The sequence below is a fragment of the Lissotriton vulgaris genome, chromosome 1_1 (assembly GCF_964263255.1).
Source record: "Lissotriton vulgaris chromosome 1_1, aLisVul1.2, whole genome shotgun sequence".
NCBI lineage: Eukaryota > Metazoa > Chordata > Amphibia > Caudata > Salamandridae > Lissotriton > Lissotriton vulgaris.
In genome coordinates, this window is record NC_141685.1 from 315,423,789 (window position 1) to 315,444,919 (window position 21,131).

Below are 21,131 nucleotides of genomic sequence, written 5' to 3' on the forward strand. Positions count from 1 at the left end.
CAAAACGTAGGTTGCTAAGGGTGGAAAAAATTATTGGTTCCCTGTGTCAAGGGTTGCAGCCAACCATGATCTTTTCTCCACACATTATGGGAATTGCCAGTACTGGTCTGCTACTGGGAGGCAGTATGGGAGTTCCTGAGGTGTGTCACTTGAACTCAGTTTGAACTCTCTCCTAGAATGCGGTGCTTAACGTATGGGAAGATGGAACACATCGACTGCACACAAAAAATCACTGGCTTATTTATAAGCCCCTTGCGCCGCTGGTGTGGGAAAAAGTGAAGTAGGGGTGGCGCAAGAGGCTTGTAAATAGCCGACCTCCTATCTCTGAGACTGATAGTAGCAAGGATGAAGGGGCCCAGAAATGGGGATCCGATATGCTTCCAGACTTGAACTCCTGGAAAAAATAAATGGATTGGTTCATGTTGGTGGAAAGGCAGATCTACGAGGGGAGGGCTTTCCCCAAGAGGTGGAAAATAATTTGGCAGCAATGGCAAAGGTACAGAGGGCTATAGAGAGCTGATTTGTGTCCAGAGAGGAAAGGGGGAGACAACCGGCAACATTGTGGAGAGGGGTACAACAAACTGGAGTGAGAACTTCAGCAAGTTCTGAAGGGCCTGCGAGAAAGGAGTTAGTGTGACGTACATTCTTTACTGTATTGCTATTTTGCAATCTTGGTGACTGTAAACTTTTGTAAACACATTCAAATGTATTAAAAAATATATATATATATATCATTGTTATAATACTTTACATTAAAATAAAAAACAAATGCTGTATTATACAAACTTTCTGCTCAGTTTTATACCTCAAGGTTTTTGTCTCATTTACTCATTCTTGGCATCGTCTCATATGGATTTTGCAGTGGCTCTATTCCTTCTATGAGTAGGCTTTGCATCATATTTGTACTAAGTTGAAGTCTGTTCTCTCCTTGATATGGTGCGGTCTAGGTTGAATTATTTATATACTAATTTGAAAATTGTCTAAAACTTTATAAATTAAAGGACGCAAGTATATCTACTGTAATACTGTAACTTGAATAAAACGTTAGTCGGAGATGTTCAGGGGTGGCTCTCAACTTTGTGAGGAGAGATGAACTGGAATGGATTAAATGTATTTTTCAAGACATCATTGCTAACAACTGACGATGGACTTGAAAATGGTTACGTCTGGGTGCTCTTTATAATAAGAAGGAGAGTTTGTGTAATGTTTACAAGTAGGCGGAAGTCAGTGTGTGTGCTACCCACAGTGTATAAATTGAGGATTTAGGAGAAAACTCAGTACAGACTGTCTCCGGCCCACTGTGTTGAAGACAGCTTACAGGTTAGTCGGTCTACAGTAGATTTAAAAACTCTTTGTTTTATTTGTGGTTGAGGTTTCCCAAGATGGTAAATTCTAAGGATACATTTTATGGAACTTGATATGCAGCCCCCAGTCATTAAAGCTGAACATGCAATTCTTGGCTACAGATGGGTTACTTTGACACAAAGGTGACGGAGATCCCCTCCGCCGAAATATAAATCTCATTGTATCCTATGGGATTTATATTTCGGTGAATAGGATATCCGCCACCATTGTGACAGAGTAACCCGTCCACAAAGATCTAAATCAGGCCCTAAATTCCTAGATCAATTGAATGGAACAATATGTTTAAATTGTTGCTGCATCACCCTCAAGGACTTTTTGTTCTTGCATAGAAGTAAGACACAACAGGCAGCAATGGGAATGCCCAATTAGACTTTTTGTATGGAAAAACTTGATCAATCTGATTGTAATGTTTGTGAATGATGTTTCCTTTGTGTCCTGGGTTAGCACCATTGGATCATGCAAAAAAAAAAAATATCACAGTAAATGAACTATGGAAAGGTACAAAGGAGGATAGCAACATTTACATCTACATTGGAGTAGACCATTTGTCCAAAAATCACCAACATGCATCATTTAAAATCTGAAACTTGTGCTTTCTTGTTCTGCTGGCATGGAGAAAGTTTAATTTTTTTTACGATCGTGGTTAAATAACATATCTCTAAGAGATCCACTTAAAAGTGATACGTTTGTAGTCAATATTACTTTTAACTGAAAATTAAGTAATAACTTTATTCAGACCTATGCCTCAACTCACCAGTGGTCTCAGGATGAACGATAGGATCTTCTTTGTCCACCTTGAAAGCTTGTACACAGAGATCTGTGGTTTCAAATTGGAATCAATAATATCCCCATCACTGTGAGAAATAATAGTAAAGATGTTTTACGGTTAGTATAGTCTCTACTTAGTTGGGTGTTCTATTTTTGAGTGAATAGATAGTGCAAGCCTTAATAATAGGTCTTGTAATTGAGCTTACTTGCAGTATTCTGCCACAGTTGTTTGAAAGCTGTAACTGCATTCCTAATTGTTCTCTTGAATACGTCTCCAATTTGCAACAAATCTACCGCCACCCTACATCGTTTTTCCAGGCTTAACCTACAGTGTTCCTGAATAAAGGAATGATGGAATCCTCTCTATAACTCTGATACCCCATAACTCTTTCTAGCTCCATTTTGCCAATGGTGGTAGGTGGGAATGATCTAATGATTCCATACGTCACGTTTTGATATTGTCACTGATAGCAGTGGTGGCACAGCCCTCCTGCCTCACTCCACCTCTATTTCCTCTGCAAACCCCACATCTCATGTCTTTCTTCTCCTTTACACTTCACTTATCTCAATCTTTTACACTTTGCTCATTGCATTCATGGCCATCTTCCATCCACCAGCTTCCTTTGATTGCTTGAATGGTTATCTTAACTCTTTCTCTTTACTTAGTACTTTAAACCGCTTCTCCGTCCATTCATCTTGTTGACTTAAATTACTACATAATTTCTAGCCACGATTCCTCCTCCTTACACACTTGAGTCCTACCAACTCACACAGCCCAGCAGTGCTGTTTTTACTACTCTGGTCTCCATCTTGAACTTATCTTTTTCTCTACGATATTTACTTTTAAAATGATGAATATTTTCTCCTTTTCCACTACTCCCCCAGTGCACCTCCACCCACCCCACCTCCCCAGCACACACCAGGTTCCTTCTCAATAGGCTTTCCTATCTCTGAAGTTGAGATACTTATGAGGACTAACTTTTCTCCATCAGAAATAGCCACAAAGCAAGAGAGATAAAGAAAAAAGGGAGAATAAAGAATGAAAAACAAAAAAGACATGAAAACGGTGAAAAAGAAAAAGGAGAGATGAAAAAGAACCTGCAAGTGTAGGACTATGCAAGAAAGCGGCATGAAAGGGAATCAAAACAACACGGCCTTGGTTTTTGGCATCCCTGGCCTCATCAGAAAAAACGTAGGGCCACTGCACTTACAATTATTTTTTCATTTTTTTTAATTGAGCACTGATGCACGCCATGAACTGAATTGCTTATGGAAGCTTAAGTACATATTAGATTATCAATAAACTCAATTATGCTCATTATATCAACTACAAAAGAATGAAAGCGAGAGTCAGCCCTGTCAGGATTTGAAAGTATCATTTGCTGGTTGAATTCACTGAGCTGTCATTCTGGATAACCATTTCAACTGAGTGGAAATGCTCATTTGTTTCCAGGACCATATTGGGGACTATTTGTAAAGAGTGTGCACATGCGGACGTACTGAGCTCTTGTTGCACGTGCTTGTGGCCTACTAGCAGTGCACACCCAGCCCACCCCCACGGAGTCATACACCACACACTTAAGTGCTATTCAGGACTGAGATCATGAGCGGCAGATCCCACTTCATTTATCGTCTCAGCCATGCACAGCGAAGACGGTGCCTGGTGACGTATGTCAAGCTACTAAGCCCCAAAGGCTCAGTACATCCATTTCAACCTCCAATCATTTGATTATCTTTCATTATTCAGACATAAAGTCTCTCATCCTCTGACTGGATATAGGATTGTGCCGAAAACCCTCAGGTAAACCTCTTCCTGTGGATGGACCCATGGATTCATCATCTCTTGCTGGTGTGGGCCCTGGGAGGGCCCCAGAGATGGCATCACCTCGGGCTGCATTACTCAGCATCTCAGACCAGTCCAGGGTAATATCCCAAGTGGCCTCTTAGTCTGTAACATGGTCATGAGAGGGAGGTGCTCCTCTCCATCCGTCCTGACCCTCAGTACACTTGAACCAGGAGATGTTGCAGGTGACAGTCTCATGGCCCTGCTGGGTAGTGATCATCGCCCCACCTACCCTGGTGACTACCCATGTCCCTCTCTCAAATAGGACATAAAACTTCCACCTGGGATGATGGTCGTTGATTAGCAATGTCACATTCCTCCAGTTTTTGAGGCTAGCTCTTCTGGCTCGGGTAGGCCTCTCATTCGTTTTGTTGCACTGGGCCTGAGTTCCTTCCAGGTCCACCGTGGCCGTGCTCCACCCTGGTCCTGTTGGAATGCTGTCTTTGACTTTCCTCTGAAACAGTAAATTAATGGGGGTACATTTGGTTGTGCAATGAGGACTATTGTGATATATCTGCAGAAATCGATGAAGACTCCACTCCAGATCCTACACTTATTCCACAGCAATTCAGAGCACTTTATTCAGTGTTCTCATGAACTTTTCCAAAGTGCTTTTTGCTTATGGCCTCTGAGGTGTTATCTTCTGGTGCTGAAATCCCAACGGTCCTAAGTACTCCTGAAAATTCAGCACCTCGAAAGGGATGTCCATTATCTGCTTTGATTATCTCTGGCAATCCATATGCTGCAACCATCTTCTCCAGTAGGGGGTCACACATGAGAAAGAGCAGTCGTGGCCACTAATTCAACTACAGTGTGTTTAGAAAATTAATCAACCATGACCAATGTGAGCCTTTCATCCAGGAAGCTCCCAAAGTCTATGTTAACTTAGGTCCATGGAGTTGTGGTCATGGCTACTGTGGCCACCGGGACCAATGCCACTGGGCTCCCCATGACCTGGCATGTCAAACAGTTCTTCACCATCATCTGCACCCCTTGGTGTCCCTCATGCATCAACTTTGCTACTTTGTTTTCCAGCGCCTTTGGTGTTGGTCCTCTCATGATTGATGTTCCCTCCATCCAAAGAGCACAGTTCTTCCCTCACTTTCTATATCTGTGGCAGCTGGCTCTTTTTATCTGTGTCCCATTGGTGGCATTCTGGGGGCACAGCTTCCAATTCCCCACAATGGTCTCCACCACGTGGTTTAGACTATCATCCGCCGCAGTGGCTGTCTTGATCTCCTCCAAGGTTAGCACTTTCGGGCAGGCTGCCATCGCTACCTTGCAGATAAATTCTACTTCACCTCCCAAATCCCCCTCCATGCCGTCATCCATCTTCTCCGAGGAGTGGCGGGATAAGAAGTTAGCCGGGTTCCCAGCTCACGGCCTGTACATCATGATGAACCAATATGGCAACAGTTGACCTGCCCAATGTTTATCTCTGACTCGAGGAGTACAACATGGTTTCACCGGGCTGCGCCTGAACAACTTCAAACAGATCCTGTAGGCGATTTACTCATCCCGGATTACTTGAATGATTTAAGCAGCCATATTTTTCTGAATTAACCATAGCCACAGTGCAACCAAAGTGCGGACCATCGTATGAGGGACTGTATCCTGACTTTGCTTAACCATAGGTTGCCTCCCTTCCCCCTGTCATGAGGAAGATCCGCCTACAGAGGATGTAAATTACCCTCTATACGTCAGGGTCGAACGTTAACATTTTCCCCTAGTGGGCCTGTACCTGATGCCACACCAGCCCTACCCATTTCACGGATGATACCTCTCTGTGCATCTTCAGAAAATTGCAGAACAACAATTTTTTTAACTATGTATGAGGGACATGCCTGATTGTGAACAGGTGTCATGCTAAACGATAGCCAGTTTGCTAATAGATAACAAAGCATTAATTGTTTTGGAAATATCCAGACTTGATTCCCCTCTTTCATATCTTTCCTATTCACAAGCACTGTTTACCCCTCATCACACTCTGTTTGGAGCAACCTTTCTATTGAAGTATTTATTTTAGTGATCTGTTACAAATGCATTTGTAAAATAATAAACAATCACCATAGTAGCTATATTAGATGCTGTTGTGTCATTTGAGGATGTACAGATTTATATATTGGAGAACTAGGTGTGTACCAATGATCCTATGCTAATCATATAGATATCTGATGTGTTGTTTTGAATAATTAATGTCTTCATAACTAGACTGTAACACATAATAAGCTTGGGTCCGAGGTTTCTCTATATCCAACGTTCAATCCTTGGCAAAGGGTGAGTCGCCATGCGCCTCGCTCATTGGGGAGAGCTGAGGAGCCATCACACTGTATTGATTACGCCGCCACCGAGCCAAGAGTCACTCACCTGGTTGCTCCCTTGCTGGGAGAACGCCGCCACCGAGCCAAGAGTCACTCACCAGGTTGCTCCCTTGCTGGGAGAACGCCGCCACCGGAGCCAAGAGTCAAATCCTGGGGAAATAGCGCCGCCGCTCCGGGACTACAGTTCCCGGCAGGCAACGCGGCAGCGCGCAACAGTGACGTCGCGCCAGGAGGCGCTTCATAACTGCGTCAGAGCCGGCGGAGCGGGGGAGAGCTGAGGAGCCATCACGCTGTATTGATTACGCCGCCACCGAGCCAAGAGTCACTCACCTGGTTGCTCCCTTGCTGGGAGAACGCCGCCACCGAGCCAAGAGTCACTCACCAGGTTGCTCCCTTGCTGGGAGAACGCCGCCACCGGAGCCAAGAGTCAAATCCTGGGGAAATAGCGCCGCCGCTCTGGGACTACAGTTCCCGGCAGGCAACGCGGCGGCGCGCAACAGTGACGTCGCGCCAGGAGGCGCTTCATAACTGCGTCAGAGCCGGCGGAGCGGGGGAGAGCTGAGGAGCCATCACGCTGTATTGATTACGCCGCCACCGAGCCAAGAGTCACTCACCTGGTTGCTCCCTTGCTGGGAGAACGCCGCCACCGAGCCAAGAGTCACTCACCAGGTTGCTCCCTTGCTGGGAGAACGCCGCCACCGGAGCCAAGAGTCAAATCCTGGGGAAATAGCGCCGCCGCTCCGGGACTACAGTTCCCGGCAGGCAACACGGCGGCGCGCAACAGTGACGTCGCGCCAGGAGGCGCTTCATAACTGCGTCAGAGCCGGCGGAGCGGGGGAGAGCTGAGGAGCCATCACGCTGTATTGATTACGCCGCCACCGAGCCAAGAGTCACTCACCTGGTTGCTCCCTTGCTGGGAGAACGCCGCCACCGAGCCAAGAGTCACTCACCAGGTTGCTCCCTTGCTGGGAGAACGCCGCCACCGGAGCCAAGAGTCAAATCCTGGGGAAATAGCGCTGCCGCTCCGGGACTACAGTTCCCGGCAGGCAACGCGGCGGCGCGCAACAGTGACGTCGCGCCAGGAGGCGCTTCATAACTGCGTCAGAGCCGGCGGAGCGGGGGAGAGCTGAGGAGCCATCACGCTGTATTGATTACGCCGCCACCGAGCCAAGAGTCACTCACCTGGTTGCTCCCTTGCTGGGAGAACGCCGCCACCGAGCCAAGAGTCACTCACCAGGTTGCTCCCTTGCTGGGAGAACGCCGCCACCGGAGCCAAGAGTCAAATCCTGGGGAAATAGCGCCGCCGCTCCGGGACTACAGTTCCCGGCAGGCAACGCGGCGGCGCGCAACAGTGACGTCGCGCCAGGAGGCGCTTCATAACTGCGTCAGAGCCAGCTACGCGGGACGCGAGCGGGACGCCCGGGGCGAAGCCCGGGCAAAGGGCGGGCCCTCTTAGGCCCTCAGAGGCCTGAGGAGCCTGGCCTGTGCCAGGCACCCTGCTCGGTTGCGATCAGCCAAAGGACATCGAGACTGCATAACTGTAAGTTGGCTGCCACACAAATTTGAACTCTTGTTGCACGGGGTTTGGCCCGGTAATTGATTATAAGTTGTATACATCCGTTTAGCGTGCCATATATTGGACCTGCCATGAATCACCCAGAGACTAGAAGTATGGCTTTAGCTGGGGCAAAAAAACTTACTGGCACCCTAGATGATTTTATAGTGCGCACGCATGCCCTTATTGATGAAGGGATCATACTGATGGACAGAAGGGTGTCCCAAGATTTAGCCATGGCAAAGCGTTCCTCTCTGGGTCACATTGCACAAGCTTGTACACCTAATAATGTTTCTGTCCCAAAGTCACTTGTAATGGTTCACAAAGACCAGGGCAGCGATTTACCTGCCTCACAGGAAGGTCTGGAGGCAACCCCAAATCTTTCTTTGCTACTGGAAAATGGACCGGTGGCAATAGAAAATGAAACCATAGATAGTACCCTAATAGAAAGGGGGAGGAAGGAGGGGGCTATCCCTAAATTAAAGAGTACTAAACAAAAGTCGACTAAAACCACTACTCGCAAAGGGAAAAAAGCACAGACCGGTAAGACCTATGACCCAATCCAGCCGGATCCCACCCCATTAAATGTATGCACAAACCCAGACACTCACACTAATATTAATGGTGCCGCGGGTGGCCCCCGGGTAAGTGTGGGCATAACATTAAGTTTGCCAGATGAAACTATCTTGGATAGCAGTTTGGAGGGGATATTGGAACTAAGTGGGGTAGTTGATAATCAAGCTGGAGGGAACGAAGACAGCAGTAGCCTAAGCATGGTTAATAATAACATCTTTGCAATGCTAAAAATTCTCTTGGAACCCATTGAGGTCAGGCTACGATGTCTGGAAACAATATTGACTAATATCCACAAAGATATTAGTGCCCCTAGCTTTAATTTGAACAATAAAGTTCCTGAAAAGAAATCAACTACGAATAGACCACCCACAGCCGCTAAAAGCGATGGTAATACCAATCTATCTTTAAAAACTACCTCTATTCCACCTCCAAAACCCACTACTAACCCACCTCCAAAAGTTATACCAACACCTAAAAATCCCACCGTAATTGACCAAACAGCGCCACCCACGCAAATTCCTAAGGATAAAGTTAATGAAGAAAAGAGGGAGACACGTAGAAACATACATTTACCACCAGAAGCCTCAACATATGTTGTGGTCCTTACTGGAGTACCCCAACCTGCTGATAAATCATATGAAAATAATGGGGGACTAGTAAATAAAACAATACATTGGCTAAATGATAACTATCCTCTCCCCCCGGCCTTCAAAAGCAATATCCTTATGGTTGAAAGGGCTCCCTGGGTGGGGTACAATAATAATAAAAAAAGGATACAAGGTGACTGTGTGGTAATAACTTTTGAGAATCCCCGCACCGCAGAATTTATTACATCAAGGCCCCCAAGAAATTAAGGTTTGTCAGTTGTGGCTAGGCCATTATCCTATTTTTACCCGGAGGGTGAACAACCGGATAATAGGTGGAGCTGGACCAGGGAAAATCGACGCCATGGTGGTAATACTGGCCAGTTCCCTGATAACAATTACCACAATACACTGTGGAATGGGAGGCATGATGATGGCTGGAACATTGTGAAACACAAAGGCAGGCCTCCTTATTTTCACCCACAGGGTTATGATCCAGGATGGATAGGCAATGCCCAAATTCCCCCGTTTTTCCCATGTTATAATCGGTTTGACTGCTTGGAAGCAGTGGACTGACTCCCCAAGATTAAGGAAGATAATCGGTTACCTATTAATCTCGCAGTCTTGGATTCCACAAGCTGTCTGGGGGATGAGGAAACCACAGAAATACAGGGGGGGAATGAGCACATACAAGAGAGCCAGGCCAACAGTTTAGGGGATACTGTAGATGTGTCTTCTGTGGATAAAGATTCCTGTACGGTATTATTTTGGAACGTGGCTGGGTTAAAACAAAAGATTACAAATCCAAGCTGGGATGAGGCCATTACCGACGTGGGAATACTAGCCCTTCAAGAAACTTGGGCTACCACGCCGATACACCTTAATGGCTACAAGACATACTTTACCCCTGCGGTGGGCGGAGTATACGGAAGACCCAAGGGGGGGTTGATTGTATACATATCTAATCTCTTAGTATATGATAAAATTGTTTTTTCCCCTGGATCCAGCTATTACCAAAAAATTGTGATATATACAAGGAAGGGTCCAAAGATGGTTCTTTTTAATTTCTATAATAACTGTTCAGATAGCATGATTAAGGATGTACTTGACACACTAGCCCTAGAAATGCAAAATGAATTTGACAAGAGTAAGAGGGCGGAAGTTATGTTATTATGGGGGGGTGATTTTAATTGTACTCTCTGCAAAAAGGGCCAAAAGGGTATTTGTGGTCTAATGCTGGAACAAGACGTCAATTTGACGCATTTTGAACACACCCTACTAGGCGACTTACTGAATGAAATGATTTTTAACTTTAACCTCGGCTTTGTAAATGAATTAGCACACCACACAACGATGTTTGCCCCAACCTTTGTCGGGCGGGGTGCTTCAACCATTATTGATTTTAGCTTATGCACACTTAGCTCTGCAAACAGATTGATTAGAGCAAACATCATGGATTTACCATTGAGTGATCATCTGCCACAGGTATTAAAAATGGAAAATTTATTTACCGTAGCTGACATTAGAGAATGTCAGAACCAAATGGTCCAGGATGTAAGGGTGGGTGCTCAAAATGGTTACAACCTTAAATGGAGCAGACTGGTCCCAGATGATTTCCTACAAAAAATACTGACTAACTGCATGAGTAGCTTTTCCATCTGTTTAGATGAACACGCAGAGAAATGTGAAATAATAACCCATTTTAGCATTATTTCTAGTAAAATTAAGGAAGCACTGTGGGTTAATAGGAAAAATTCCCTAAAGTCCAATAGGAAATGGTTTGATAGGAAGTGCACTAGAGCCTTAACAAAGCTTAGATATGCAATTCATAATAGACCAAAGGACGTAAACCAAATTAGAATTGCAAGGAAGGACTATAACCTAGCATTAAGGGAGAGGAAGACCTCGATAAAAAGGGAGGCATGGGATAACCTATGCGACGCATCAAAATCGAAGGATCCGGCTGCTTTTTGGAGGGCTATTAACACCCCCCTCCTATATGAACAAAAAGCACGCATGGAAATTGCCATCTCAGAAGATGAGTGGGTGGCCCATTTTTCCTCCCTTTATATGGCTGTGGAACTAACCTCGGAAGTAGGCCAGGAGATGGGGTCGCTAAATCTAGACACATCTAGAACCCTGACTGTAACCCTTCCTGAAGTTACAGCAAGCTTAAAGGCGACCAAGGGGGGCAAAGCAGCAGGACCAGACGGTATACCAGCCGACCTCTATAAGGCTAACATCGAATTATGGGGGCCACTGTTAGTTCAGCTCTTTAATGCCGTCCTGGCAAACAGCCCAATACCTACCTGGTTTACATCAACAATAGTCCCAATATTTAAGAAAGGGGACAGGCTAAGTTGTACATGCTATAGGCCAATCTCCCTATTGGACTCTTCTATAAAAATTCTGGGAAGAGTGATTTTAACTAAACTACAAAGCTGGGCCAATGAAACTGGGGTGTTAAGTGACTTTCAATTTGGGTTCCAAAAGGGCCTAGGGACTATAGAGCAAGGCTTGAATCTCTTCACCTTGCAGCAGAAGTATATAAAGGTCAAAAAACAACGTCTATACCTCACATTTGTTGATCTATCATCAGCTTTTGACTGTGTGTCACACATTAAGTTATGGTCAATTATGGCTGACTTGGGAGTAGACAATGCCATTATATGTTTTCTGAGAGAGCTGTATTCTGGGGCCACTGCCAGTGTCAGATTTGGGAAAAATGGTGAGTGCAGTAGACAATTTGGGATCGGTCGGGGAGTGCGCCAAGGGTGCGTCTTAGCCCCCTTCCTATTTCTGTTGTACATAAATGGAATGGAAAAGCATCTCGTGCAGGAGGGCAGGGACATGCCCATGGTGAGAGGTAGGCCTGTCCCTGCACTGATGTACGCTGATGATGCTGTCCTAATGGCGCGCACCCCAATGGCTTTACAAAGTTTGGTTACAGCCTTCAACACCTTTATGCTTGACTTAGATTTGAAAATCAATTGTTCTAAAACTTTATCTATGTACTGCGGGTCCAGAACAAACAAGCATGTGAAGCAAATCTTTGTAAACTCCAATCCCTTAGAAAGGACCCCCACCTTCCCTTATCTAGGGATACTGTTTCATGAAAGCGGCTCATGGACCACAGCAATTCATGCTAGATCTCTGTTATTCTCTAAGACCATTATGGCCCTAAAATCTTTTATGAAAAAATTAGGTAAAAAACCCATAAAAGAGATTTTAACCGTTTATAATGCGACTTGTATATCTGTAGCCATCTACGGGGCAGGATTATGGGGTTATTCAAACATCACCCCAATTCAAATCCTGGAAAATAAGTTTTTATGTCACATCCTGTCTGTACCCCAAAGTACTGCAACAATGATATGCCATGCTGAATTGGGAATATCTTATGTCACTGACATTATTAGAATTCAGCCAGTTCTTCTTTGGCATAGGGTCTGGACAAATGAAGAATGTGTTGTTAATCGGGCCATTTTTAAGGACATCATGGTATTGGACAACATCAGGGACTACAAATGGATAGGCTATGTCAGAGACTTTCTTGAAAAAATAAGTTGCCCCCAATACTTTGAGGATCCACAATCAATGGAATGTATATCCAGAAGAGATTTGAAATATTTGTGTATGACCTACCTCAAGGAAAAGAGAAATATAGAGGAGGCAAGAAAAAAGACTGTCTCTGCCCACCAGGATATTATATGTGGAGAGAATTTGCAGCCATATCTTTCATTGTATATGTCTAATCATGAACGGTACCTTTTGACCCGATTTAGATTGAATATAGTTTTCAGGACACTATCATTCCCCGTGATGAATTGTTGGTTGAAGGACTTATGTTTCTGTCCATGCGATGATGTTTCCCAACAATCGGATATACATATTTTATTCTTTTGTAAATTTTATACCTTTCCCCGAAAGAAACTTATCATCCCTATTCTTAAAGATCTAAATGTTTACAGATGCCGCCTAGCGTTTACAGAGTGCCAGAAAATGGATACTGTTTTTATGGTCGCCTCTATTGCAGAATTTTTAAAATTGGCTTTTAAATGTCGTAAATCAATGCAAATGGATTGATCTCTTTTATTGTATACATGAATTTAATACTGCTGATATGGATTTAATTTTGTTGTTTTTCTCATTTTGTGATTTTAAAGGAAAAATACTTACTCTACCTTTTGTAAATTGCACCTTACATGCTACTTTTATGGTTATCTTGTCTTTTTAACCGAATAAAGTACTTTTGAATCTTTGAGTCGCCATTCCCGAAGATGCTCACCAACTGTTTGTGGTCTGTGATTATTCTGAACTCCATGCCATATACATATAGGTGAACATGATGAGATGCCCATTTGATGGCCAGAGCATTTCTCTTGACCTGCATGTACCATGCTTCTGTCACTATCAGGGTCCTGCTCGCAAATGCCAGTGGTGCCCACACACCAGGCTGTTGTTCCTGGGTTAGAACTGCCCACAACCCATCCAGACTGGTATCAACCACCAACTCTGTGTCTATATCTGGATCAAAGTATGCCATTGTGGCAAACACTAGATGTTCCTCCTAGATGTCATCAAAGGCTTTTTGTTCTTCAAGGCCCCATTACCACTTGGTTCCTGTCTTTGTGAGGGCTCTCAGTGGGTCTAAAAGTCTTACCAAGCATAGTAGCAATCTTCCACAGTATGTGACCATCCCCATGAGGCTCCTCACCTCTGTGGGGTTTTGAGGCACTCAGGCATATTTTCTTGGGTTCACCTGCAGACCCTCCCTACAGAAGACAAATCTGAAGTATTAAACATTTGTCTCTGAGTGACTTTAGTCCAGTTTCACTCAGTGTCGGTAGCTTAAATTTAGTTGTTTGTGGTGCTCAGACAGGGTCAACAAATAATTCAGAATGTCATAATTAACACTCGGAATCCTCCCAGCCCCCACAGTGTTTCTTTGATGGCATTTTGAAACACCTTGGCAGCTCAGAAGAGCCCAAAGCTCAGTCTCTTGAAACACCTCAGACCTAGGTGCATTGGAGAATGTGGTGTTATACCAGTAGTGTGGATGCTTTCCAGCTGTTGATATCCTGTGTTCAAATCCAACTTTGTGGACCGCCTAACAACATTGAGGTCAGTGATGAGACACATTGCTCCAGGCTGCTTTGGTATCTTGGTGATCACAAGAGAGGACACCAAAGGAGAAGGCCCCTCCACTCTCTTAATGACTTCTCTCTCTCAATGACTTCCATCTTTTCAAGTTTGTCCAGCTTTGCCTCCACCTTAGCCCTCAGATGGATTGGAATCTGTCAGTGTTGCAGCGCAGCAACTTGCACTGTTTTGTCAATGTGTAGCCTTACAGGAGCACCACAACGGCAACCCAGGCCCTTGAACACATTTGGAAACAGATCAAAAATGTTGTCAATTTGCAGATCATGTATCTTCTTGGCAAAACATACCTGTTCTCTGTGCTGCACCCCAGCAGGGTGCTGTCTCGTTTCTTGGTCTCATGAAACATTGTCATGACTTCTCCATCCCCATGCTGTACTGCCACATCCATGGTGCCCACTAGGGGATTAGGGTTGGTGTCTCCATATGCATAGATCCTTGAAGGGGATGGCCGCAGTGGTGGTTGGGGGCAGAGCCACATGTATTGTCACTGGTTCACAACATTCACTGATGCCCCTGTGTCATTTAGAATGCGCAGCGCAGTGCCCATCATCATGATGTCACCAATGGGTAGGGGATGCCTCCCTTGTGGTTTGGTGCTGCAAACAAAATGAGGAATACCTCTTCCTCATCAGGATCTTCCTCTTAAGAGTGGGCCTTGCCCCTACTGTCCTGGGCCCTCCGCTACCTCCTAGAGGGAGGCCATCAACTTCCTGCTCGGCACCCCTTGTCACTACTTCTGCATACCCTGGCAAAGTGCTTCTGCCATTGGCACGTTGAGCACATGCGTCTGGTCGTCAGACATCTATCCACTGGGTGGGCTACTCGTCAACAGTTTCCACGTGACTCTCACAATTCCGGTCTGCCCCTCCTTTTCTGTGGTGGAGTGCGGGTTGTAGGGCATGCACAGTCTCCACCTTGATGTGTGCTCCACCCCTACATAAGGGAAGAATTGCACCCGGTTGAGGGAACCTTCCATTTCATCCACCCGTACATTGGACAGATCATAGGCGCGTGCCATCACAAGCATTTCTTCTGCCTTAATCTCCGGCTGTCTGAGGTTCAGTCTGCTGAGGGTCTCTGACCAGCATCCTTGTATAATCTGTGCCCTAACCTCCTTCGGCTGGTTGTCATCAGTGCATGTGCTTGCTAATGCACACAGACTGCATCTATACACTCCTCTTCAGGCTGCCTCGCCTGCTGCAGCTTGAAGCATTGAAAATTGGAATTTGTCTGAGGGTTGAAATGCATGCTGTGTGCAGTGATTGTTGCATCATAGTCCCATAAAACCCCTAGTGTTCGGGAAATGCTCAAACAGTTTGCAAATAAATGTCATACCACTTGAAATGCAAGACTAAGGATCTTTTCACCTCAACGTCCCTTTCCCCTGGTAGACCTAAAATAGTTCTCCAAATGGTCCACCCATATCTTCCACCTAGGGGCTGCCATTGCCTGGTCCGCCATCCCGCTGAACAGTGAAAGCACTCCCACATTGACCGCCTGCTGGCCCTGTCCTGCCCTCCTGGCTCCTGCCACTTCCGCCATCCTGCTTGCATCATCTGCCATCTGTTGCCAGCCCTACTTCACGGGTCTGGTGTGAATTCAGTCCCCCTGAACACCTGTTGGGTGCTGATGCGCTGTGAGTAGCCGCCTCAGTGCGTGAGAGCCAACCTTGCCTGCTTCAGGCATACTCCATGCCTGTTAGACCCTGGTGACCAGGCATTCTCCACTGCTTAGCCTAGGGTGACATCACTGCCACTCAATCACTCTCACCATGGTCCCACAGTCTCATCTTCCTCCCTCTTCGTGTTACTTTTCTCTCTTCTTCCATTTTTTTGTGTATTGCAAATGTTTCTTAGCAGAAAACTCACAGCATGCACACCATCTGCTGTCTGAGCTTTCGGTACCCTCTCACCTTCAAGGTGACAATCCACTCATTGTCATGAGGCCCTTGAGGACTGCTCCACGCGGTACCACCAGTCCAGTGAGGTGTTGTGTGCCTCATTGGCTGGTCTAAGTGGCCTGATCCTTCCCCATCAGCAAAAATATTGCCCTATATGAGTTATTAAAAGATACAAAAATAACAATTTGTCTAACTATTTTTCTGAAAAAATTCAACCATTCTTTCAAATTATTTTGAGAAAGCCTTTACCTCTGACCCAATAGACTTTAAGAAGTAGGTTTTATATTTTTATAGGCTATCAATTGTTCGTACGAGAAAGGCTCAATTATTTGTAATTGATTGTGAAATATATATATTTTTTTAAATCTCTATGTACTTGTATTATTATGCACTTTTATGGTATTTTCAAAATACCGAATAAAGTATATGATTGATTGATTGATTGATTGATTGATTCGGGTCCCATTTTAGCGACATTTAATGCTATACCTTCAGAACAATCAACCAAGGAATTAAAGAAATGAAAATCTGGACCCCTATGAGATCCCTGCACCTTTCACATTTTAAGTGTAATATCTGTCCCAATTAATACTATTTTAAACGACATTTTGAATAACTATTTAAAAAAGGCCGTAGTCTGGTTGAGTTGGAAACAGGCTCTATTACTTCCTCTATGGAAGAAGTTTAAAGCTGAACTTACTATACTGAGTAACTGCAGACCAATCTCACATCTGCCGTCAATTTACCAAATTTTTAAAAAGTTTGTAAATCAGGAATTGTCTGCCTATCTTGAATCAAATAATCTTTTACCTGAATCACAATCAGGATTCCGTCCCGGCTTTAGTGCTGAGTCTGCCCTACTTGAAGTAACTGAATTCATCAACAGCAATTTCGATCAGGGTACTTTAGTTGCAATGGTTTTATTGAACCTGTCAACAGCATTCGATACAGTGTCATATCCAATTCTGCTGGACAGATTAAGAATATTGGAGAACCAAGGATAGGCTTTTGCTTGGATTAAATCATATTTGGAGGAGAGCAACCAGTCGGTCCACCTCCCTTCTTTTACCTCCACTGCTAAGCCACTCCGCTATGGGGTCTCTCAGGTCTCTACATAAGCCATGAATTATTCAACATGCATGTCCAGCCACTTGTCAATTTTGTAGAGTCCTAGGCTATAAAGTTATGTCCTGTGCAGAAGATATCCAACGGCTTTTCTCATTTCATGAAGACAATTGTGATTCTCTGTCAGCATTTAAATAGTGCCTAAGAGGTGTATAGGAATGGATGGAGAGCACATGTCTTACATGAAACTCAGATAAGACAGAATTTTCTTTCTTTGGAACAAAGGGTTTCTCAGAATCTATCAAATGGTGGTCTGAAGAACTAGGGCCTACACATACGTCTTCTTCTTAAGAAGGTAATCTTGGGATCGCATTTGATACCAATTTATAATTTGTGCCTCAAATGTAAAATATTTCATCTGTTTGTTTCATGAAACTCGAATCCTTAAAAAATGCTATATCTGGTTCCGGATATTACCTGGAAGACCATTGTCTATGCGTTAGTCACTTCCACACTGAACTATGCTTACCTTCTGTACCTTGTCCTTCCTGTGTACTGTATTCACAGACTCCAGATTGTCCAGAATGCAGCACCTAGATTGATTTTGAGAATCCCTTTTCGTCAATCAGTCACATCACATTTGAAACATTTAAACTGGTTGCTAGTTTCTAAGCGCCATAAGTGGTCCCAAAAACGTCCTATATAGTACATTAAACAGAGGCCTGCCACCACAGTAAAAGAATGTAAGCCAATGAGAATGCCAGGAAGAATGGAATTTGAAATGAGCAATCAGAGAGCAGTCAAGCTCGATGTGCCACAGACTTACAATGCATCCAGAAAACTACTTCCACCATCTGCAAATAGTCCTCTCATGTAAAGTTCAGTTGACATATAGTTAATTCGGGGAGGAGTGAACTCTATGAGCTGTAAGAGAAAGAAGAATACTCAGCAAAAGCATGCATGCTACTCCTACTGAAATATGAATTTTTATTTTTAACAATTATTATTGTAATAATTCTTATTAAATTAGAATAATAGTAGTATTTCTACCAGTAATAAAAACAGTACACATAAGAGATTCTGGATTATTAATTTGGAGGAAGGGTTTGGTTAAATTAGTAAACACTTATCTTGTTAGGACAAACCTCAATATGAATAAAAAAAATCCTCCACTTAAACCCCGGTATTAATGGCACAAAGCAGTATGCTGTTTCCCCGAGCAATGTGAGTCACAAATTTAAGCAGCACAAAAAACAATGTTAAACTCAGTTAGCAAAACTGTAACATTCCAGAGCAATACGGTTACAAAGAGAACAATTTAATAAATAAAACAAGAAAAAAATATCAACATTGGACAAGTGTATCAGGAGATATGATGCTCTGAAGACAAAATGGGTTATTCAGAGTTTGGAGGATAGTAGGACATCGGTCATAAACGGAAGGATGTCAGCTGCTCTCTATTTAAAATGTATTTGTGGTGACGTACTCTAAATGGGGCAGAATGGACATCTGCCTTAATTCATAACATTTAAGAAACCACCAAAATGTCACAAAACATGCAAAGAAGCAATAGGGTTACCAAGATCAATGTTGGTTCATGTGCATTATTGTATGGAGCCACCTGAAGCCACCTTTGTGCCAGCAATGAAGACAAGAAAAAGTTACCTACAAACTGTTCACCCTCAGTTCAGGGGCAGTGCCAATTACCATCCCACTTAGTTCAATCAAAGCATTCAAACCTTTCTGACCTTTCTGGGGACTCCAGCCAGGGCCGCAAAAAGGGGGACAGATCTCTTCGCCTGTAATTCATTCAACAGCCTAGAGTCATATTTCCTGCAGAAGGTAGATACTTTCCTCCTGGTGACACTTATGGGTCCAAGATACCTTTTAGGTTTCAGGTCATGGTTGAGCAGTGAGATGTGGCTCAACCATTAGGTTGACTAGGACACCAGCATGGTCCCCAGTGACACTGATCTGATTGTCCTTCGTCCAACGTGCCCTACTACAGCCTTTTCTGTCCCTGAAGCTATTGGAGGCTAACTGGTTTGACCCTTGAGATCACTTCAAAGAAAGGCTAAAAGCAGAAGCTGGTCCTAAGTCTCCTTCCTTCTCATGGAACTTAGAAAAAAGCAAACAGATTTTCTCTTTTGGTGCCTCTCAAGTTCAGTTGCGGATGAGCGGAGATGTCTGGAAGGTTTATGAAAGCAGATGCGATTAATGACATATGCTGGACCAGTGTTATGCAGTGCGTTGAAAGCGTGAGTGAGGAGTTTGAATAGTGCTCGTTTGTAAATGGAAAGCCAGTGGAGCTCCTTCAGTTGTGGTGTGATGTGAATGTAGCGAGGGAGATTAAGAGTGATTCTGGCAGCCGATTTCTTAGTGGGCTGCAGCCTTCTGTTGAGTTTTTGGTTGATCAAGGCATTGATGATTCTGACGTTCTTGGCATAAAAGGTGATGGGGGTGTTGGTCTAAAGTATTTATTTTGCTGAAATAATGGTTATATTGTTTTATGTTTAACATATAGAAAAATACTATGCAAAAATGGTCTTAATGAAGCTTCTTTATAGAAGTGACTACGTAGACTACCAAAGAGTGCCCCTTACTCCATTCAAACACAAGCCTAGGCACACATTTAAATGGATGTAATGTCCTGTCATTGGAAACAAGTGAAGTACATTTATGCAAGCCAACAAATATGGAAATGATTTCTTCTTGAGTTTGCTTGTTCTTTAATTTTCAAAACAAACCAGCCGACACATGTTTCATCGCATTAGGAACAATCTTTTCGCGACTTCCTCAGCGCTGTATACTAGGAGTATTGGATCAATGGTTTGTCACTCAGCCGGTGACAATTGTGACCCGGCCGGGCCAGAGACAAGTGGTCAGCTAACGACTTTTGTTTGAGGAATCAGAAGTTCCAGAACGTATCATGGAAAACAACGTGGGTTATATATAAAGTCTCCGATGTCAAAGGAAAAAACCCATAGGTAATGCTGGGTTCGTTTCGAGAGGTGAGGTGGCTGTGGTATAGCCGACAACAGAATCTGGTAATTGGTCCTGGTGGACGCCGTGTGTAAGAGAAGAAAAATGTCTAGAGGGGCGGAGAACTCCTTGTATTTTGAAATCTTGCCCGTGTAGGTCAAACGAAACATCCACAGGTCACTGGGTTCCTGGATGTGCACCATACAACAACAGCTTTTCTTTCTCTCAACCACTGCATCCACTTTAGCAGAGCGCCTTGATGATCCCTGGTTATTTACAAACCCTCCTCTGGGCCAGTAATGCCCCTTACTGCCAGACTATACAAATTGCTGCCATTATCCTATATCACTCAGATTGACCTTCATCTATGGAGCTCTAGAGGATCAGAATATGGAGTTCACAGCACATGGACCATACACAAAATCTCATTTCCGTTGTTAAAAGACCCTAGAGATTGCCACTCCCATGGTTTTGTTTTTTTCCAATTAATTCCCCACGTTTTTCTTTCTTTCACTCTACTCTAATTAACCAGGGAAGAGTAAATGTATGGGTGAACCACATTTTAATACCTGCAAATTGTATCCCGGAAATATAACAGCATCAAAAGTGGTTTGAATGCCAGATACTTCGCAACTATAAAAAATACAACCTCACATCAATTTATATTGGTTTAAAATGACTGAACTGCATTAAAGATAGCTAGGATTCGTGGTATATAACCAAGGGTCTTTATTTATCCTATTCTATCAAGAAATTGCGTGATTTGGGTAATGAAACATCTGCAGTTTAATCTGTGCTACTTCTGCAATTATGCTACTGAGTTATATCTTAATATGCCCTGCATACCCAATCCATAGACAAATTGTTGGTACAGGTCTTTAAGTTGGCAGGTTTCATTAACCCCCCACTGTGCTGGGAGGAGAACAGGCGCGCACAGTGACCCGGTGCTCATGACGAGCTCAGCTCGTCATGAGCCACAGTGGCCATCTGCTCATGTCAAGCTGAGCTC

The 21,131-nt window shown here is 44.0% G+C and overlaps 1 protein-coding gene across 1 annotated transcript in view; it reads right to left on the reverse strand.

Annotated features, from left to right (window-relative positions):
• LOC147747111 (vitamin D3 hydroxylase-associated protein-like) overlaps positions 1-21,131 on the reverse strand; it is a 373,652-nt gene that overhangs the window by 116,229 nt on the left and 236,292 nt on the right. Inside the window, exons 9-10 of the mRNA XM_086952362.1 lie at positions 17,967-18,064; positions 2,120-2,219 (exon numbers count right to left, since the gene is read on the reverse strand). Of these exons, the coding sequence (XP_086808488.1) occupies positions 2,120-2,219; positions 17,967-18,064 (198 nt within the window). The remainder of the gene's footprint in view (positions 1-2,119; positions 2,220-17,966; positions 18,065-21,131) is intronic.